General features: G+C 40.7%; 1 protein-coding gene across 2 annotated transcripts; it reads right to left on the bottom strand.

Moving 5' to 3' along the window:
- Positions 1–1,453: 1,453 nt before the first annotated feature.
- On the bottom strand, positions 1,454–15,207 carry ppm1aa (protein phosphatase, Mg2+/Mn2+ dependent, 1Aa). 2 transcript variants are annotated; one of them, XM_021584952.2, is made up of 6 exons: positions 15,053–15,207; positions 9,687–10,532; positions 9,373–9,490; positions 9,114–9,225; positions 8,675–8,732; positions 1,454–5,432 (listed from the first exon to the last, which is right to left on the bottom strand). In XM_021584952.2, exons 2-6 carry the CDS (start codon positions 10,521–10,523, stop codon positions 5,403–5,405), a joined length of 1,155 nt encoding a protein of 384 aa, XP_021440627.1. In that variant the 5' UTR covers positions 10,524–10,532; positions 15,053–15,207; the 3' UTR covers positions 1,454–5,402. The 2 variants fall into 2 exon arrangements, with proteins under 2 accessions (XP_021440627.1, XP_021440626.1); XM_021584951.2 differs by having other exon boundaries at positions 14,846–15,180.
- Between the last annotated feature and the right edge of the window lie 22 nt (positions 15,208–15,229).

The following is a 15,229-nucleotide window of genomic DNA, read 5'->3' as shown; positions in this document are numbered from 1 at the left end:
AATACCGCATAATGACAAAGCAAAAACAGGTTTAGAAATTTGAGCTAATTAAAAATAAAAATAAAGTATTCAGACCCTTTACTCAGTACTTTGTTAAAGCACCTTTGCCAGCGATTACAGAATCGAGTCTTCTTGGGTATGACGCTACAAGCTGGACACACCTGTATTTGGGGAGTTTCTTGAATTCTTCCCTGCAGATCCTCTCATGCTCTGTTAGGTTGGATGGAGAGCGAGACTTGTCCCAAAACCACTCCTGCGTTGTCTTGGCTGTGTGCTTAGAAAGTCACTGTCGAAAGGTGGACCTTCGCCCCAGTCTGAGGTCTGGAGCAGGTTATCATCAAGGATCTCTCTATACTTTGCTCTGTTCATCTTTGCCTCAATCCTGACTAGTCTCCCAGTCCATGCTGCTGAAAAACATCCCCACAACATGCTGCCACCACCATGCTTCACCGTGGGGAGGGTGCTAGGTTTCATCCAGATGTGACGCTTGGCATTCAGGCTAGAGTAAAATCTTGGTTTCATCAAACCAGAGAATCTTGAGGTGCCTTTTGGCAAATTCCAAGCAGGCTGTCATGTGTCCATTACTTAGGAGTGGCTTCCACCTGGCCACTCTACCATAAAGACCTGATTGGTGGAGTGCTGCAGAGATGGTTGTCCTTCTGGTTCTCCTACCTCCACAGAGGAACTCTTGAGCTCTGTCAGAGTGACCATCGGGTTCTTAGTCACCTCCCTGACCAAGGCCCTCCTCCCCCGACTGCGCAGTTTGGCTGGGCGACCAGCTCTAGGAAGAGTATTGGTGGTTCCAAACTTCTTCCACTTAAGAATGATAGAGGCCACTGTGTTCTTGGGGATCTTCAATGCTGCAGACATTGTGGTACCCTTCCCCAGACACAATCCTGTCTCAGCGCTCTATAGACAATTCCTTCAACCTCATGGCTTGGTTTTTGCTTTGAGATGCACTGTCAACTGTGGGACCCTATATAGACAGGAGTGTGCCTTTCCAAATCCTGTCCAATCAACTGAATTTACCACAGGTGGACTACAATTAAGTTGTACAAAGGATTAAAAAAAAATGGAAACAGGATGCACCGGAGCTCAATTTCAAGACTCATAGGAAATGGTCTGAATACTTAAGGTATTTTCTAACCCTGTTTTCGTTTTGTCATTGTATGTAGATGAGGATTTATTTCACCCATTTTAGAATAAGGCTGTAACGCAACAAAATAGGTCAAGGCGTCTGAATACTTTGAAGGCACTGTGTATATGCACATTATTGGATCAACAAAACACTAAATCAGTACTTTGTGTGTTGGGTCTTACAGTATATTGTGTGATTGAAAACATTGGTATTTTATGAAGGAATCGATAGGTCTGACATTGAGCTTTAGATTTCTGGTTAAAAATGGGACAATGAATTGAGCAGATCAAGGGAGATGAAATGAGAAGAGCGATACAAGGTAACAACCCATTTATTTAGTGGTACATTCTGCAAACTAGAAATTTTATTTCAAAATTCAAAAAGGCAACAAAAAAAAAAACTAAGGAGAAGATCAGGGAAATACGAGAACGCATAAATTCACAAGCAAGGAATACAATTTGTTCAATCGACTCACATAGCACAATAAAGTTCAGGGAACAAAGCTTTAACATTTTCTTTTATCCGAGCTAGAACATAATACAAAATATACAGTTTTTGAACTTTGTAGTCAATCACAGAGGCCTCTGAGAAGCAGTTGAATCAACATAGACAATACTTATCTACAGCACTAAAGCTATTCTTGAATGCATTCATAAATATAGCAGACATGTACGCACATTTCAAATGCTTACAAGGTTACCCAATTGTTTAACACTTGCATTTGCTGAAAGTAGGACATCTGCAGGACTGAACCATTTAAATAATATTTCAAAAGATTCAACAAGGTAACATTTGTTTTTAATATAAACCAGAAAGGAAAAGGTGTACCATGTGACTACCAACATAGTATGCCACTTTGTAGAGAAGTGGCCTAACTTGGAAAGACAATTTGAAATTACTCCTTGAAGTGTTCCAATGAACAAGTACTTTAGGGGGTTGAGTTAGATTGGGTAAGGCAAATCGGTGAGCTTATTAGTGAGCTGAAAAGGTCAGCAACATTGGGTTCAGGCCCCCTGTTAAAGGGGACACAACCCACCACTGCCAAAGGGTCACACAGTATCACCACAACTGAGGTACATCAATATTATGTACAATATGGGCGCAAGCATTAAAATCTCTTACTCCAATATAAATATATTCCTTTTGAGGCTTAAATAAGAATATGACAGACATGACGCCTTACATGAACCTAAAACCTTAGTCACTACGCAAGTCCGACAGTACGCGAGTAGCCCACATTAAAACTGGTGTGTTGACAACAGAACTCTGACCTTAAAGCTGACTCCTTAAACAACAGCAGGGCAGCACAAAAGTGTTGAGTTGTACAGATAACAGAAACATGTCTGGCTAGCCTAAAGATTAAGGTAATGCATTTCGGAAATAAAAAAGTATTTATTTCCAGTCTTGTTAAAAAAATAAAAATAAAAAAAAAAGACAGTAAAAGAATAAACCTGCAAAACAGGTTAAGACCGATTTTCCTTGGTTACATCATTTCATAAATGAAAAACAATATACATACTGTAGTATTTCTGTAGAAAATACTTTAGCTTATAAAAAGGACAACAGCGTAACCGAATGTTTGCACTCCTTAAGCTAAGATCCTAAACAACTATACAGACGTTAAAAAAGCTAGGGCTTGTATTACGGTTGTTCACGCCTCTTCGCACTCTTAAAACTTGGTTCCCTTCACACAAAATCACAGTAAAGAAAGACATTTACCAATTTAACCACATTTCTTTCTCAATTTGGAAAAGTGACTTGGGTAGCTGTGACAGTTGAACCAAATGGGTATATTGCATCTCAACAATGACTACATAATCACTTCACTTCATCAGATTCATTGCTTAAAATTGTGAAGGCATTGTTAGACTTGTTTACCCTTTAACGAAATTGTAAGTATAATTGACATTACAGCTGTATCAATTGTCCATATGGCAAGCTCAGAAAAACATTTTTTTTTAAAAGAGTTAATCTGGGATGTACTTCGTATTGTTTATAATTTCTAAAAAAAACAACTGCAGGTACGGATAAAATACAACAAGGGTGGCATATCAAGCCATCTCTAAACTGTTAATCTTGGGGTCAAATTCAGGAGTCAACGTAGTAGTTTGTTGCCAGAAGTTACATCATTAGATTGTCAGTTGGTTAAAGAGAAATTATAAATTCAGTACGTTACCCTGTGTTAGACCAGTGTTTCCCAAACTTGGTCCTGGGTCCCCTGGGTGCACGTTTTGTTTTTTGCCCTAGCACTCTGCTGCTGATAAAAAATTTAAAAAAAACTTGTCATCAAGCTTTAATTTGAAATCAGCTGTGTAGTTCTAGGGGGAAAAAAAACAAAACGTGCATTGGGGACCAAGTTTGGGAAAACCTGATTTAGACAAACAGGACAGAACCCAAGGGGATTAGGACACATTTACCTACAGCGCTCAATTCTAATCGATTCAACATTCAAAAACAAGAGTATCTTGCTAACCACGCATCTAACTCAAGCGACATGATTTATTCCTTGACAATAGGTCAGAAAAGACTTGCAGCAATGCAGTTCAAAATAAAAAACATCACCAAGAAATACATCTGCATGTAAAATACAGATTTAGTCTAACTATTCATTTGATTTTTTTAAGGGAAAGACTTACAGCAAAATCACACACACTTTAGAAGCATACCATATTGTGCACAGGCTCCTGGTGCAGTGGCTGCGGACTCTACACAGAGCCCCCCAAACCACTCAGAGTAAATATAAGGTACTCTAGGACAGCTCATTGCATTCAGTGGATTTGTTCTTGGTTGTATAGTTGAATATCGCAACAATTAAAAAAATACCACCTCGAAATTGTTAAGGGAAGATTGAAGGTTCACTCAGACTGATGGTGGTAATTAGGGTTTTTAACAAATCGGCACTTATACACTTGTAAAATCAGATTATCATATAGATGTTGTGATTTGAACACCTCTCAGTACCAAACGCAGGCTTTTAACAAATAAAATGCACTGAATCTCAGAAAACTTCACTTGGCATGCCGGGCCATCATAAAGCTGAAATATGTGCATCTGAAACATATTACATTTATTTAAAAAAAATCTTACATGAATGACATGAACATGTAAACTAGTCAGACTAGCATAAATCACTGCATGTCAGTAGAATTACAAAATGGTTGTGGCAGATGTCATAAGTTAAAAATAGCAAAAAGTCAACTTAATCCATCCAGTGTCATATAAAGTGTTCTCCAAAGCTCTGAAGTGAAGGGTAGTATCGTACTGATATACAAGACGGGTGCACAATAGGTATGTAGGAGTAATGGAGGAACATTTGCCATAATCTGCACTACCATAGCAAACATTAGCTGCCAGCTACAGATATACAGACCTACCTCTATACAAACATGTGCACGCACACAAGCACCTAGAAACACTTGCCACCACCCACAGGCAGGCACACACAGGTACACACACACACAGCAAGTGTTAAAAGGTGTCAGGTGAGCTCATCTTCATTTGCATCTAGGAACTGCTTTGTTGCGTTGTTTACAGGTGATGAACAAGAATTGCCCCCAAAAGACAGAACACACAATGAAAGACTGTAGTACCATAGTTACTACACTAAGTAGATGTTTTTTATACAAACAAAAGAAATGTAGATATTAGAATTTATGGTTTAGAGAGCTTACTGTGCTGTGAACCTATACAATTTACCCGTTTCTTAAGGAGCAAAGACAAACAAAAACATTTTTTAAAAGAGCAAGAGGATAATATCACCTGGAGGACAAACAGTAATATTCACTGAATAGACATTTGTTGGAACTCCAGAAGAGCAGGAAAAGGGTTGATAGTGTATAAAGGTTATTTTTTTTCTTTTAACTTTAACTCAAGCTGTATTAAATACAGGCTTTGTACAGGACAATTGCACTTCACCAAAACAGAAATATACAAACAAGGAAATTACAGCCCAAAATAGTTGTTTTAACTGATTAAAAAAAGAAAAGAAAACCTAAAACATAACTACAGAGTCCCAACAGGTTATGGGTGGGATTGAAAATAAAGGTGAGACAAAATGGAGGGCATCCTGAACTCCAGAGCTGACTGGTGCTGCTCTATCTGGGGTGTAGGGGTGTGTGCGTGCGCATCTCCTCCTCCCATCATATTCCCTTCTTACAAATGGAACGCTCAGAGTGGTGGGGAGACAGGCTGCTGAATGGAGCTGCTGTGATTCTTGAGGGTAGAGGTTTGTAAACTCTGTGCTGTGTTAGTGGTAGGGGTTGTGTTACCACATGTCGTCTGTCGATGCTGAGTCCTTGAAGGAAGGAAAAACCCATCAGATACTGGATCAACATCCAAGGGGTCTCCATTTCAACTCCTGGAGATGTGCTGATCTTTGCACCCAAGAGGATAATTTTGTCCTAAACTAGTTACGAACTTGGACAGGCATCCAGAAAATAATTTAGGCATGAGCAAAGCTTTCTGGGAATTGAGATTGAGATCCCTGGTATAAACAGCAATTTCTTGAAGTCTTCCCTTTTGCCTAAATTAGTTTAGTTTGGTTAGTTTGAATAGAACATTTCACTAACGACAAGTTGTAGGAGTGAGTAGTCATGAAAATGTTTAGATATGAATTCTGCATTTTTCACGCTGAAAGAAAAAGATAAGAAAAACATTGCTGCGTTTTGTAAAAGGAGATCTAATTTCTGCTCGGCGTCAGACAAATTTTGTGCTTCAGTTGCACATCTCCACTCGGAAGAGAAATCTATCCTCTGGCCAATCAAATTCCCGCATTCAAGAACAGCATTTGATCAGCAGACAGGAAGCCGACTGATGGCAGCGGGGAATAATGGTTACTTTTAGCTGGTCGTTTTGGCAAAACATTAGGAAATGTAGCTGGCTAGCTTTCTATGGTAAACATAAGAAATCTAATAGCCATGCATCGTCTTTGCAAAAAAATACCTTGCTTTTTCATTGTGTCGAAGTTAAACGTTTGTCTGCTAGCCAAATATTGTTGCACTTCTGTTGTCATCTGATGAAAACAAAGTCATATTCGGACTAATGTTTTGCATTACTTTATCTTGTGTGATGAAAAACTAGTTGCACGCCACTTATCACTCAATTTATAGCAAGAAAAACTGTTGCCTTTCAATATAAAATGCAGGAGAAATGGTTTGATAGTTTGATGGTCTATGTTTTGAAAATGCAGATCTCTGAACGCTCATGCGACCCCTGTATAAACAGCTCCACAAAAGAACCATTTCCTTTTCAAGCAAGAAGCTTATTTGATCATGACAGTACCCAACCAGTAATAGAAACCCTAAATCAATCTGGAGGCTAGCTAATACTGATTCACCTAGTTAATCAAGCACGACAAATGTGATTGCAAGTGCTGGTTTAGTTTCATAGACCTAGGTAAGGCCTAGTCTTAACATAATCTTAATTGAAAATACAATTTAGTAGTATAGAGCATTTTGGTATCTTTACATCAAAGGCTGCAGTGTCAATTCAGGAGTGAACTAAACAATACGCATGAAACAGCTGTTAACTGTGGGAGGAACTAAATGCATTCAGGGATGTTATGGTAACGAGCTAAATGGATTACAGGTCAAATAGAAAGTGGATTACAAACAAGGATTATATACAGTTGAAGTTTGAAGTTCACATCTTAGCCAAATACATTTCAACTCAGTTTCACAATTGCTGACATTTAATCCAAGTAAAAATTCCCTGTCTTAGTTCATTTAGGATCATCACCTTATTTTAAGAATGTGAAATGTTAGAATAATAGAGAAAATTCTCTTTCAGCTTTTATTTCTTTCATCACATTCTCAGTGGGTCAGACGTTTACATGCATGCAATTAGTATTTGGTAGCATTGCCTTTAAATTGTATAACTTGGGTCAAACAGTTCGGGTAGCCTTCCACAAGCTTCTCACAATAATTTAGGTGAATTTTGGCCTATTCCTCCTGAAGGAGCTGGTGTAACTGAGTCAGGTTTGTAGGCCTCCTTACTCACACATGCTTTTTCAGTTCTGCCCACAAATGTTCTATAGGATTGAGGTCAGGGCTTTGTGATGGCCACTCCAATACCTTGACTTTGTGGTCCTTACGCCATTTTGCACAACTTTGGAAGTATGCTTGGGGTCATTGTCCATTTGGAAGACCCATTTGCGACCAAGCTTTAACTTCCTGACTGATGTCTTGAAATGCTGCTTCAATATATCCAAATAATTTTCCTCCCTCATGTTGCCATCTATTTTGTGAAGTGCACCAGTCCCTCCTGCAGCAAAGCACCCCCACAACATGATGCTGCCACCGCCGTGCTTCACGGTTGGGATGGTGTTCTTCGGCTTGCAAGCCTCCCCCTTTTTCCTCCAAACATAATGATGGTCATTATGCCAAACAGTTCTATTTTTGTTTCATCAGACCAGAGGACATTTCTGCAAAAGCACAATCTTTGTCCCAATGTGCAGTTGCAAACTGTAGTCTGGCTTTTTTTAATGGCTGTTTTGGAGCAGAGGCTTCTTCCTTGCTGAGCAGCCTTTTGTACCCGTTTCCTCCAGCATTTTCACAAGGTCCCTTGCTGTTGTTCTGGGATTGATTTGCACTTTTCGCATCAAAGTACATTCATCTCTAGGAGACAGAACGTGTCTCCGTGGTCCCATGGTGTTTATACTTATGTACTATTGTTTGTACAGATGAAAGTGGTACCTTCAGGCGTTTGGAAATTACTCCCAAGGAAGAACCAGACTTGTGGAGCTCTACAATTATTTTTCTGAGGTCTTGGCTGATTTCCCCTTGATGTCAAGAAAAGAGGCACGGAGTTTGAAGGTAGGCCTTGAAATACATCCACAGGTACACCTCCAATTGACTCAAATGATGTCAATTAGCCTATCAGAAGCTTCTAAAGCCATGACATAATTTTCTGGAATTTTCTAAGCTGTTTAACTTGGTGTAGGTAAACTTCTGACACACTAGAATTGTGATACAGTGAATTATAAGTGAAATAATCTGTCTGTAAACAATTGTTGGGAAAATGATGTGTCATAAACAAAGTAGATGTCCTAACAGACTTGCCAAAACTATAGTTTGTTAACAAGAAATGTGTGGAGTGGTTGAAAAATGAGTTTTAATGACTCCAACCTAAGTGTATGTAAACTTCAGACTTCAACTGCAGCTATCCATAAGGCAATGATAGGAAAAGAGCAGTTCAATGCAAACACGAGGATTATCCTGTGCTATGTCATTGTCATGCTATATGTCATCCCATTATTCATAATGTCTGAATAATTGTGTGTATATATATACACATATTTTTTTAAATACATATTGCCTCTCCTTGATTCATCTTTAAAAACATTTTTTTTTTGGGGGGGGGGGGGGGTCCAAATTCTAAAGTGTTAAATATGTTGAACGTTCCAAATTGAGCTGATGAAAATTTTATTTTTCCCCTCGACATACAAACAGATGTGCACAAACACACCGACAAACAAATTAACACATTCAAATTAAAAAAACTTTCGTGAGAGGATAGCAATTGTCGGGTGATACTTACTGTGTCATCACCTCGGTATGGGTTGAGTTTGTTGTACACTGCTTCAATAACGCTTCGTCTAAAACACAAAAAAGTAAAGTTACCAACCATGCAGGTTTAGCTAGGCAAGCAATAACAAAATCATTGTATGCAAGTCCAATGAAAACAAAACAGTTTATACAGGCGAGCTAAATGCTGAGCATAAGAGGGGAAAACAGAAGGCTGGAATTGAAGGGCAAAATTCAATTAGCCCAACTAATAGCCCAAACTTTCAAGCAAGTCCAAGCTATCAAAACCACTTAGGTGAAAAGTCTTGAGTGCCTGTGCACCTGAGATCAGAAATAGATTCCTCCCCCTAAAGAAACCTTACCGTGCAAAGCATGCTACTCTATTTTGCTAATACTTAATCGACATCAAAAACATTCAGTTGGCTGAGGTACAGTCAAAAGAGCTCACTCACTTGCTGGCCAGCTCTCCCCCAGGAGGGAGGTTAGGGATGCTCTCCGATGCTAACGTCCGCATCACGTGGACCAAGTCTGGAACCCCTTCGTTTCCCTGCTTCTTTATGATCTCTGTGGAAATTAGCAGAACCACACATTCTCTAAGTGGAAAACAATCTATGAAATACACAATATGTGATCCGAGCTTCAAATCACATTAAATTCATGACAAGGTTCTTGTATTATCTAGGTTTCTATACGCATATTAAGATGCTGCACCTTCTACTCTGCTTTCCAGGTACTTATCCAGCTCCGCTTCCCTTTTCACAGCTTCTGCAGTCACCTTTGGAGCCCCTGGGAGGCAGATCAGCACAACACTCATATTGTCCCGACTCCCCTGTTCATAGAGCGAGTGCAATACAGACAGACTTAAAGTAAAACGTTTAGCATGTGCTATCCATGATGCCTATTTGTGTTACAAAATGTTGTAAAATTTAGAAAAATGAACTGTCTACATGCGAGTGGTAACATTCAAGTGCATGCAAATGGTTAATTGTTAGCGATTCTGTGAACAATAAATTGACAAATCTCACCTTGTACAAGCAAGTGTCAACAATTTCATTGCAGACTCTCTCAAGGTCATCGGTCACCTCAAGCCTGGACCTGACAAAGTTACAAAGTTCCTCATTGGCCATGACATCCCAGATGCCATCGCAGGCTAGAACGATGAACTCATCTTCCACCTCAGACCTTTCAATGGCATACACCTCAGGCTCTGGTGAAACCAGCTGCTCCGTGGGGCCCTTGCCATGCACACACTTGTAGTCAAAGTCTCCCAGTGCCCGGGACACTGCCAGAGAGCCATTCACTCGCTGGATCATGACAGAGCCACCTGCGTTCTGGATCCTCTCCTTCTCCAGTGGGTTGCTGGGCTTGTGGTCCTGTGTGAAAAAGTGCACAGCTCCTCCACGGCTAAGAAGACCCCGGGAGTCTCCACAGTTGATGAAGTAGATGTGACCTGGGGAAATCATTACCCCCACCGCGGTGGAGCCGCTGCGGTCCACACCATGCTTCTTCTCAGAGATGGACCGCATGTGCTCGTCAATCTGCAGGAAACCTGTGCGGATGCCGGTCTTCACACTCTCTACGTTGGGTTCCGGCTCCAGAGCACTCTGGAAGTCTGGGTTGCTGGTGATGTGCTCCAGAAGGTGCCCGCAGCAGTATTTAGCCACCTGGGAGCCAGCATGCCCATCATAAACCGCAAAGAAGCACCAAGGGTCGAGCCCATGAGGCAGGCCAATGACTGCCGTGTGGGCATCCTCCATCTCCACCCTCCAGCCCTGCATGCTGCTCAGGCCATAGGTCAGACGGTTCCCCTCACCATGAGCATTGTGCTTCTCCATCTTTGGCTTGTCCAAAAACGCCCCCATTGTATCCCCCTTAAAACAGGAATGAAACAATTATTCTATTCAATTTAGGTCAGTTGCGTGTTTATAATATTGACATTTGTTATTCTGCTAAGTTCAGCTAGCTACAACTTTAATAAATAAACACCTAAATATTAGCCAGATAAATGTTAAGATGGGGATTATTTAGAAGCAGATGACATATCTGCAATTATTTTTATTGCAAAATGATTAACTAGCACTTTAGGGCTGATCTCATGCATTGCAACGTGGTCTCAGAGTATTTCGTATTATTCTGCAGGTAAATCCTAGACACTCCATTTCATATGATATCTTCGAATTGAAATTCGTACAATGTTACAAATTGTAATTCATTCAACATTAAGATTTTGCAAAACGTACAATATGTTACGAATTTGCAAAACGTACAATATGTTACAAGCTCCAATTTGTTATGGCTAACATTTGCTAGGTGGCTGATGCTAGCTAGCTCTAGGGGTTGTTAGGGGAAGAGTTAGCTAAAAGGGTTAAGGTTAGGGGAAGGGTTAGCTAAAAGGGTTAAGGTTAGGGGTAGCTGAAAAGTAGTAAGTATTTTGCATGTAACCATACACTACCAAAAGTGTGTGGACACCTGCTCGCCGAACATTTAATTCCAAAATCATGTGCATTAATAGAGTTGGTTCCCCTTTACATGCTATAACAGCCTCCACTCTTCTGGATAGGCTTTCCACTAGATGTTGAAACATTGCTGTGGAGAATTGCGTCCATTCAGCCACAACAGCATTATTGAGGTCGGACACAGGATGTTGGGTGATTAGGCCTGGCTCGAAGTCGGCATTTCAATTAACCCCAAAGGTGTTCGATGGGGTTGAGCTCAGGGCTCTGTGCAGGCCAGTCAAGTTCTTCCACACCGATCTCAACCAACCATTTCTGTATGGACCACACTTTGTGCACAGGGGCACTGTCATGCTGAAACAGTTAAAGAGCATTCCCCAAACTGTTGCCACAAAGTTGGAAGCAAAGAATCGTCTAGAATCTCATTGTATGCTATAGCATTAATATTTCCCTTCACTGGAACTAACAAGCCAAGCCCGAACCATGAAAAACAGCCAAAGACCATTATTCATCCAGCAAACTTCAGTTGCCACAAAGCATTCGGGCAGGTAGCATTATCCTGGAAGCCGCCAAAACCAGATTTTTCCGTCAGACTGCCCCGATGGTGAAGCGTGATTCATCACTCCAGAGAACACGTTTCCACTGTTCCAAAGTCCAATGGCAGCGAACTTTACACCCTTCCAGCCAAAGTTTGGCATTGTGCATGGTGATCTCAGGCTTGTGTGCAGCTGCTCTGCCACGGAAACCCATTTCATAAAGCTCCTGACAAGTTATTGTGCTAACGTTGCTTCCAGAGGCAGTTTGTAACGTGGTAGTGCGTGTTGCAATCGAGGACAGAATATTTAAACACGATACGCACTTCAGCACTCGATGATGCCATTCTGTGAGCTTGTGTGGCCTACCACTTCGCGGCTGAGCAGTTGTTGCTCCTAGACGTTTCCACTTCACAATAACAGCACTTACAATTGACCTGGGAAGCTCTAGCAGGGCAGAAATTTTACTTACCGACTTGTTGGAAAGCTGGAATTCTATGACGGGATTACGTTGAAAGCACTTCAGTTAGCCCATTCTACTGCCAATGTTTGTCTATGGAGATTGCATGGCTGTGTGCTCGAGTTTACACACCTATCAGCAACGGGTGTGGCTAAAATAGCAGACTCTACTAACTTTTGTTTATATACAGTACCAGTCAAAAGTTTGGACAACTCATTCCAGCGTTTTTATTTATTTATTATTTTCTACATTGTAGAATAGTGAAAACAAACTATATTAAATCCAAAAATGTTTATATTTAAGATTCTTAAAAAGTAACCACCCTTTGCCTTGACAGCTTTGCACACTCGGCATTCTCTCAACCAGCTTCATAAGGAATTTTAATTAACAGGTGTGCCTTGTTAAAAAAGTTAATTTGTGGAATTTCCTTCTTAATGCGTTTGAGCCAATCAGTTGTGTTGTGACAAGGTAGGGGTGGTATACAGAAGACAGCTTTATTTGGTATAAGACCAAGTCCATATTATGGCAAACACAGCTCAAATAAGCAAAGAGAAATGACAGTCAATCATAACTTTAAGACATGAAGTGGCGCAGTGGTCTAAGACACTGCATCTTAGTGCTAGAGGTGTCACTACAGACACCCTGGTTCGAATCCAGGTTGTATCACAACCGGCTGTGATTGGGGGTCCCATAGGGCGGCACACAAGTGGCCCAGCATCGTCCTGGTTTGGCCAGTGTAGGCAGTCATTGGAAATAAGAATTTGTTCTTAACCGACTTGCCTTGTTAAACTTTGAAAAAATAAAATAAAAAAAACGCTCAAATAAGCAAAAAGGAACGACAGTCCATGTCTTTAAGACATGTAGGTCAGTCAACCCAGAACATTTCTAAGAACTTTGAAAGTTCAAGTGAAGTCACAAAAACCATCTAGCGCTATGATGAAACTGGCTCTCATGAGGACCACCACAGGAAGGGAAGACGCAGAGGATAAATTCATTAGTTACCAGCCTCAGAAATTGCAGCCCAAATAAATGCTTCTCATAGTTCAAGTAACATCTCAACATCGACTGAGACTTGCTTGGTCCAAGAAATACAAGGAATGGACATTAAACCAGTGGAAATCTGTTCTTTGGTCTGATGAGGCCAAATGTGAGATTTGTGGTTCCAACCTCCGTGTCTTTGTGAGACACAGAGTAGGTTAACGGATGATCTCTGCATGTGTGGTTCCCACCGTGAAGCATGGAGGTGGTGCTTGGCTGGTGACACTGTCAGTGATTTCTTTAGAATTCAAGGAACACTTAACCAGCATGGCTACCACAGAATTCTCCAACGATATGCCATCCCATCTGGTATGCGCTTCATGGGACTATCATTTGTTTTTCAACAGGACAATGAACCAACACACCTCCAGGCTGTGTAAGAGCTATTTGACCAAGAAGGAGAGTGATGCATCAGAGGACCTGGCCTCCACAATCACCCGACTTCTACCCAATTGAGATGGTTTGGGATGAGTTGGACTGCAGAGTGAAGGAAAAGCAGCCAACAAGTGCTCAGCATATGTGGGAATTCCTTCAAGACTGTTGGAAAAGCATTCCAGGTGAAGCTGGTTGAGAGAATTCAATGCTGTCAAGGCAAAGAGTAGCTACTTTGAAGAATTTAAAATATATTTAGATTTGTTAAACAATTTTTGGGGTTACTACATCATTCCATATGTGTTATGTCATAGTTTTGAGGTCTTCACTATTACTCCACAATGTAGAAAATAGTAAAATAAAGAAAAACCCTGGAATGAGTAGATGTGTCAACTTTTGACTGGTAACTTACTGTAGGTATCATACTAATTTGGCTGTCCCGGATTAACGTTTACTATGTTACCTCTAGTCTATGCGACCAGTCTGCAAAAATAGGTGACTAATGTAAACTAAATATTTGTCTCACTGCACTAGCTATGAACGTCTATAGCTACCAATGAAGATCTAACGTTATCTGGTAAACGAGCTATGTTATAGGTGTTGGCCATTGATTGCATGAGTTCATTACAAAACAGTCAGTACTGCAAAAACCTAGCTAATCCATCCAGCTAGCTAGCTTCCTAGTAAGGTCCCAAGCCAACGTCCACTACTAGTTAAGTGTTGTTCTTGTGTGGTTAGGTAGCTAACGTGAACTAAAAACATTACAATAAACAGTGTAGCTAGCAAACGTTAGCTAGCTATCTTGGTGTTTTAATGATGTTGGCTACCTAACTGGTTTAGCAATCTGTTAAATAGTTAACTAGCAACCAACATAGCTAGCTGGCAATATGTATTAGGTAACGTTAATTAACGTTCGCTAGCTAAGTCTGCTGGTAAACTGGTATTAGCTACGTCACAATAACACGCTAACACTAGTTAACTAGTCATCGGCTTACTAAGTCAATGACCGAGCCAGGGCTAGTTAAATTTCTAGAACAAGAAAAACTTTCACGAAATAACCAACAATGTTTTGAACAGCGTTTATTAGTTGGCTAACTAGCTAACTTATATCCTCCGGCGGCAATATGACAATTAAACTAAAACATTGCGTCGTTGTGGGCCTCGGCCCCAAGAACCTCAAGCGTTCACATAACGTTAGCATTGACAGGCCTTCACTCCCTCACCGACTCATCGCGCTGCCCCCAATGCTAGTGAGTATGGCTAATCGCAAATGTTAACGGACTAACTTGGTAGACAGTTTCTTACAGGCACAAACAAATGTGACTTACCAAAATCAGAAAGAGCTGTTTTGAAAGTGTAAAGACAAGCAGAAGCTGCGACAGAAACACCAACAAGATTGATCGTTTGTGGGTAACGTTAGCTAGCACCTCTACCCTCTGTACATAAATTTGTGAAAGTGCGGAACTCCCTGTTCTAAGTAAACCAGGGATACATTACTTTCTCATTTGGCGACGTAAAGTATATTTCAAATGTACCTCCTTTAAACCTTTAGGCCGGAGCTGTTGAGGCCAAATAGCGTCAAGCCGAAAGCCCCAGCCTCTTCACTTGACAGACAGCTTACAACAGGAATCGAAAAAGACCCGGATGTTGCAGGTTGCGTACTTGAAAGCATTACATCATTCCTGTGAGGCAGTCAGTGGTTGATATCCTCT

This window comes from Oncorhynchus mykiss, chromosome 25 (genome assembly GCF_013265735.2).
Source record: "Oncorhynchus mykiss isolate Arlee chromosome 25, USDA_OmykA_1.1, whole genome shotgun sequence".
NCBI lineage: Eukaryota > Metazoa > Chordata > Actinopteri > Salmoniformes > Salmonidae > Oncorhynchus > Oncorhynchus mykiss.
The sequence above is the reverse complement of the archived record's forward strand: the minus strand, read 5'-3'. Positions and strand labels throughout refer to the sequence as shown.

Coding starts and splice junctions, on each gene's coding strand:
- ppm1aa (XM_021584952.2), bottom strand. CDS start 10,523: ATGGGGGCGTTTTTGGACAAGCCAAAGATGGAGAAGCACAATGCTCAT. Junction 9,226..9,372: donor CCTGGAAAGCAGAGTAGAAG/GTGCAGCATCTT, acceptor TAATTTCCACAG/AGATCATAAAGAAGCAGGGA. Junction 5,433..8,674: donor CATACCGAGGTGATGACACA/GTAAGTATCACC, acceptor CCTTCCTTCAAG/GACTCAGCATCGACAGACGA.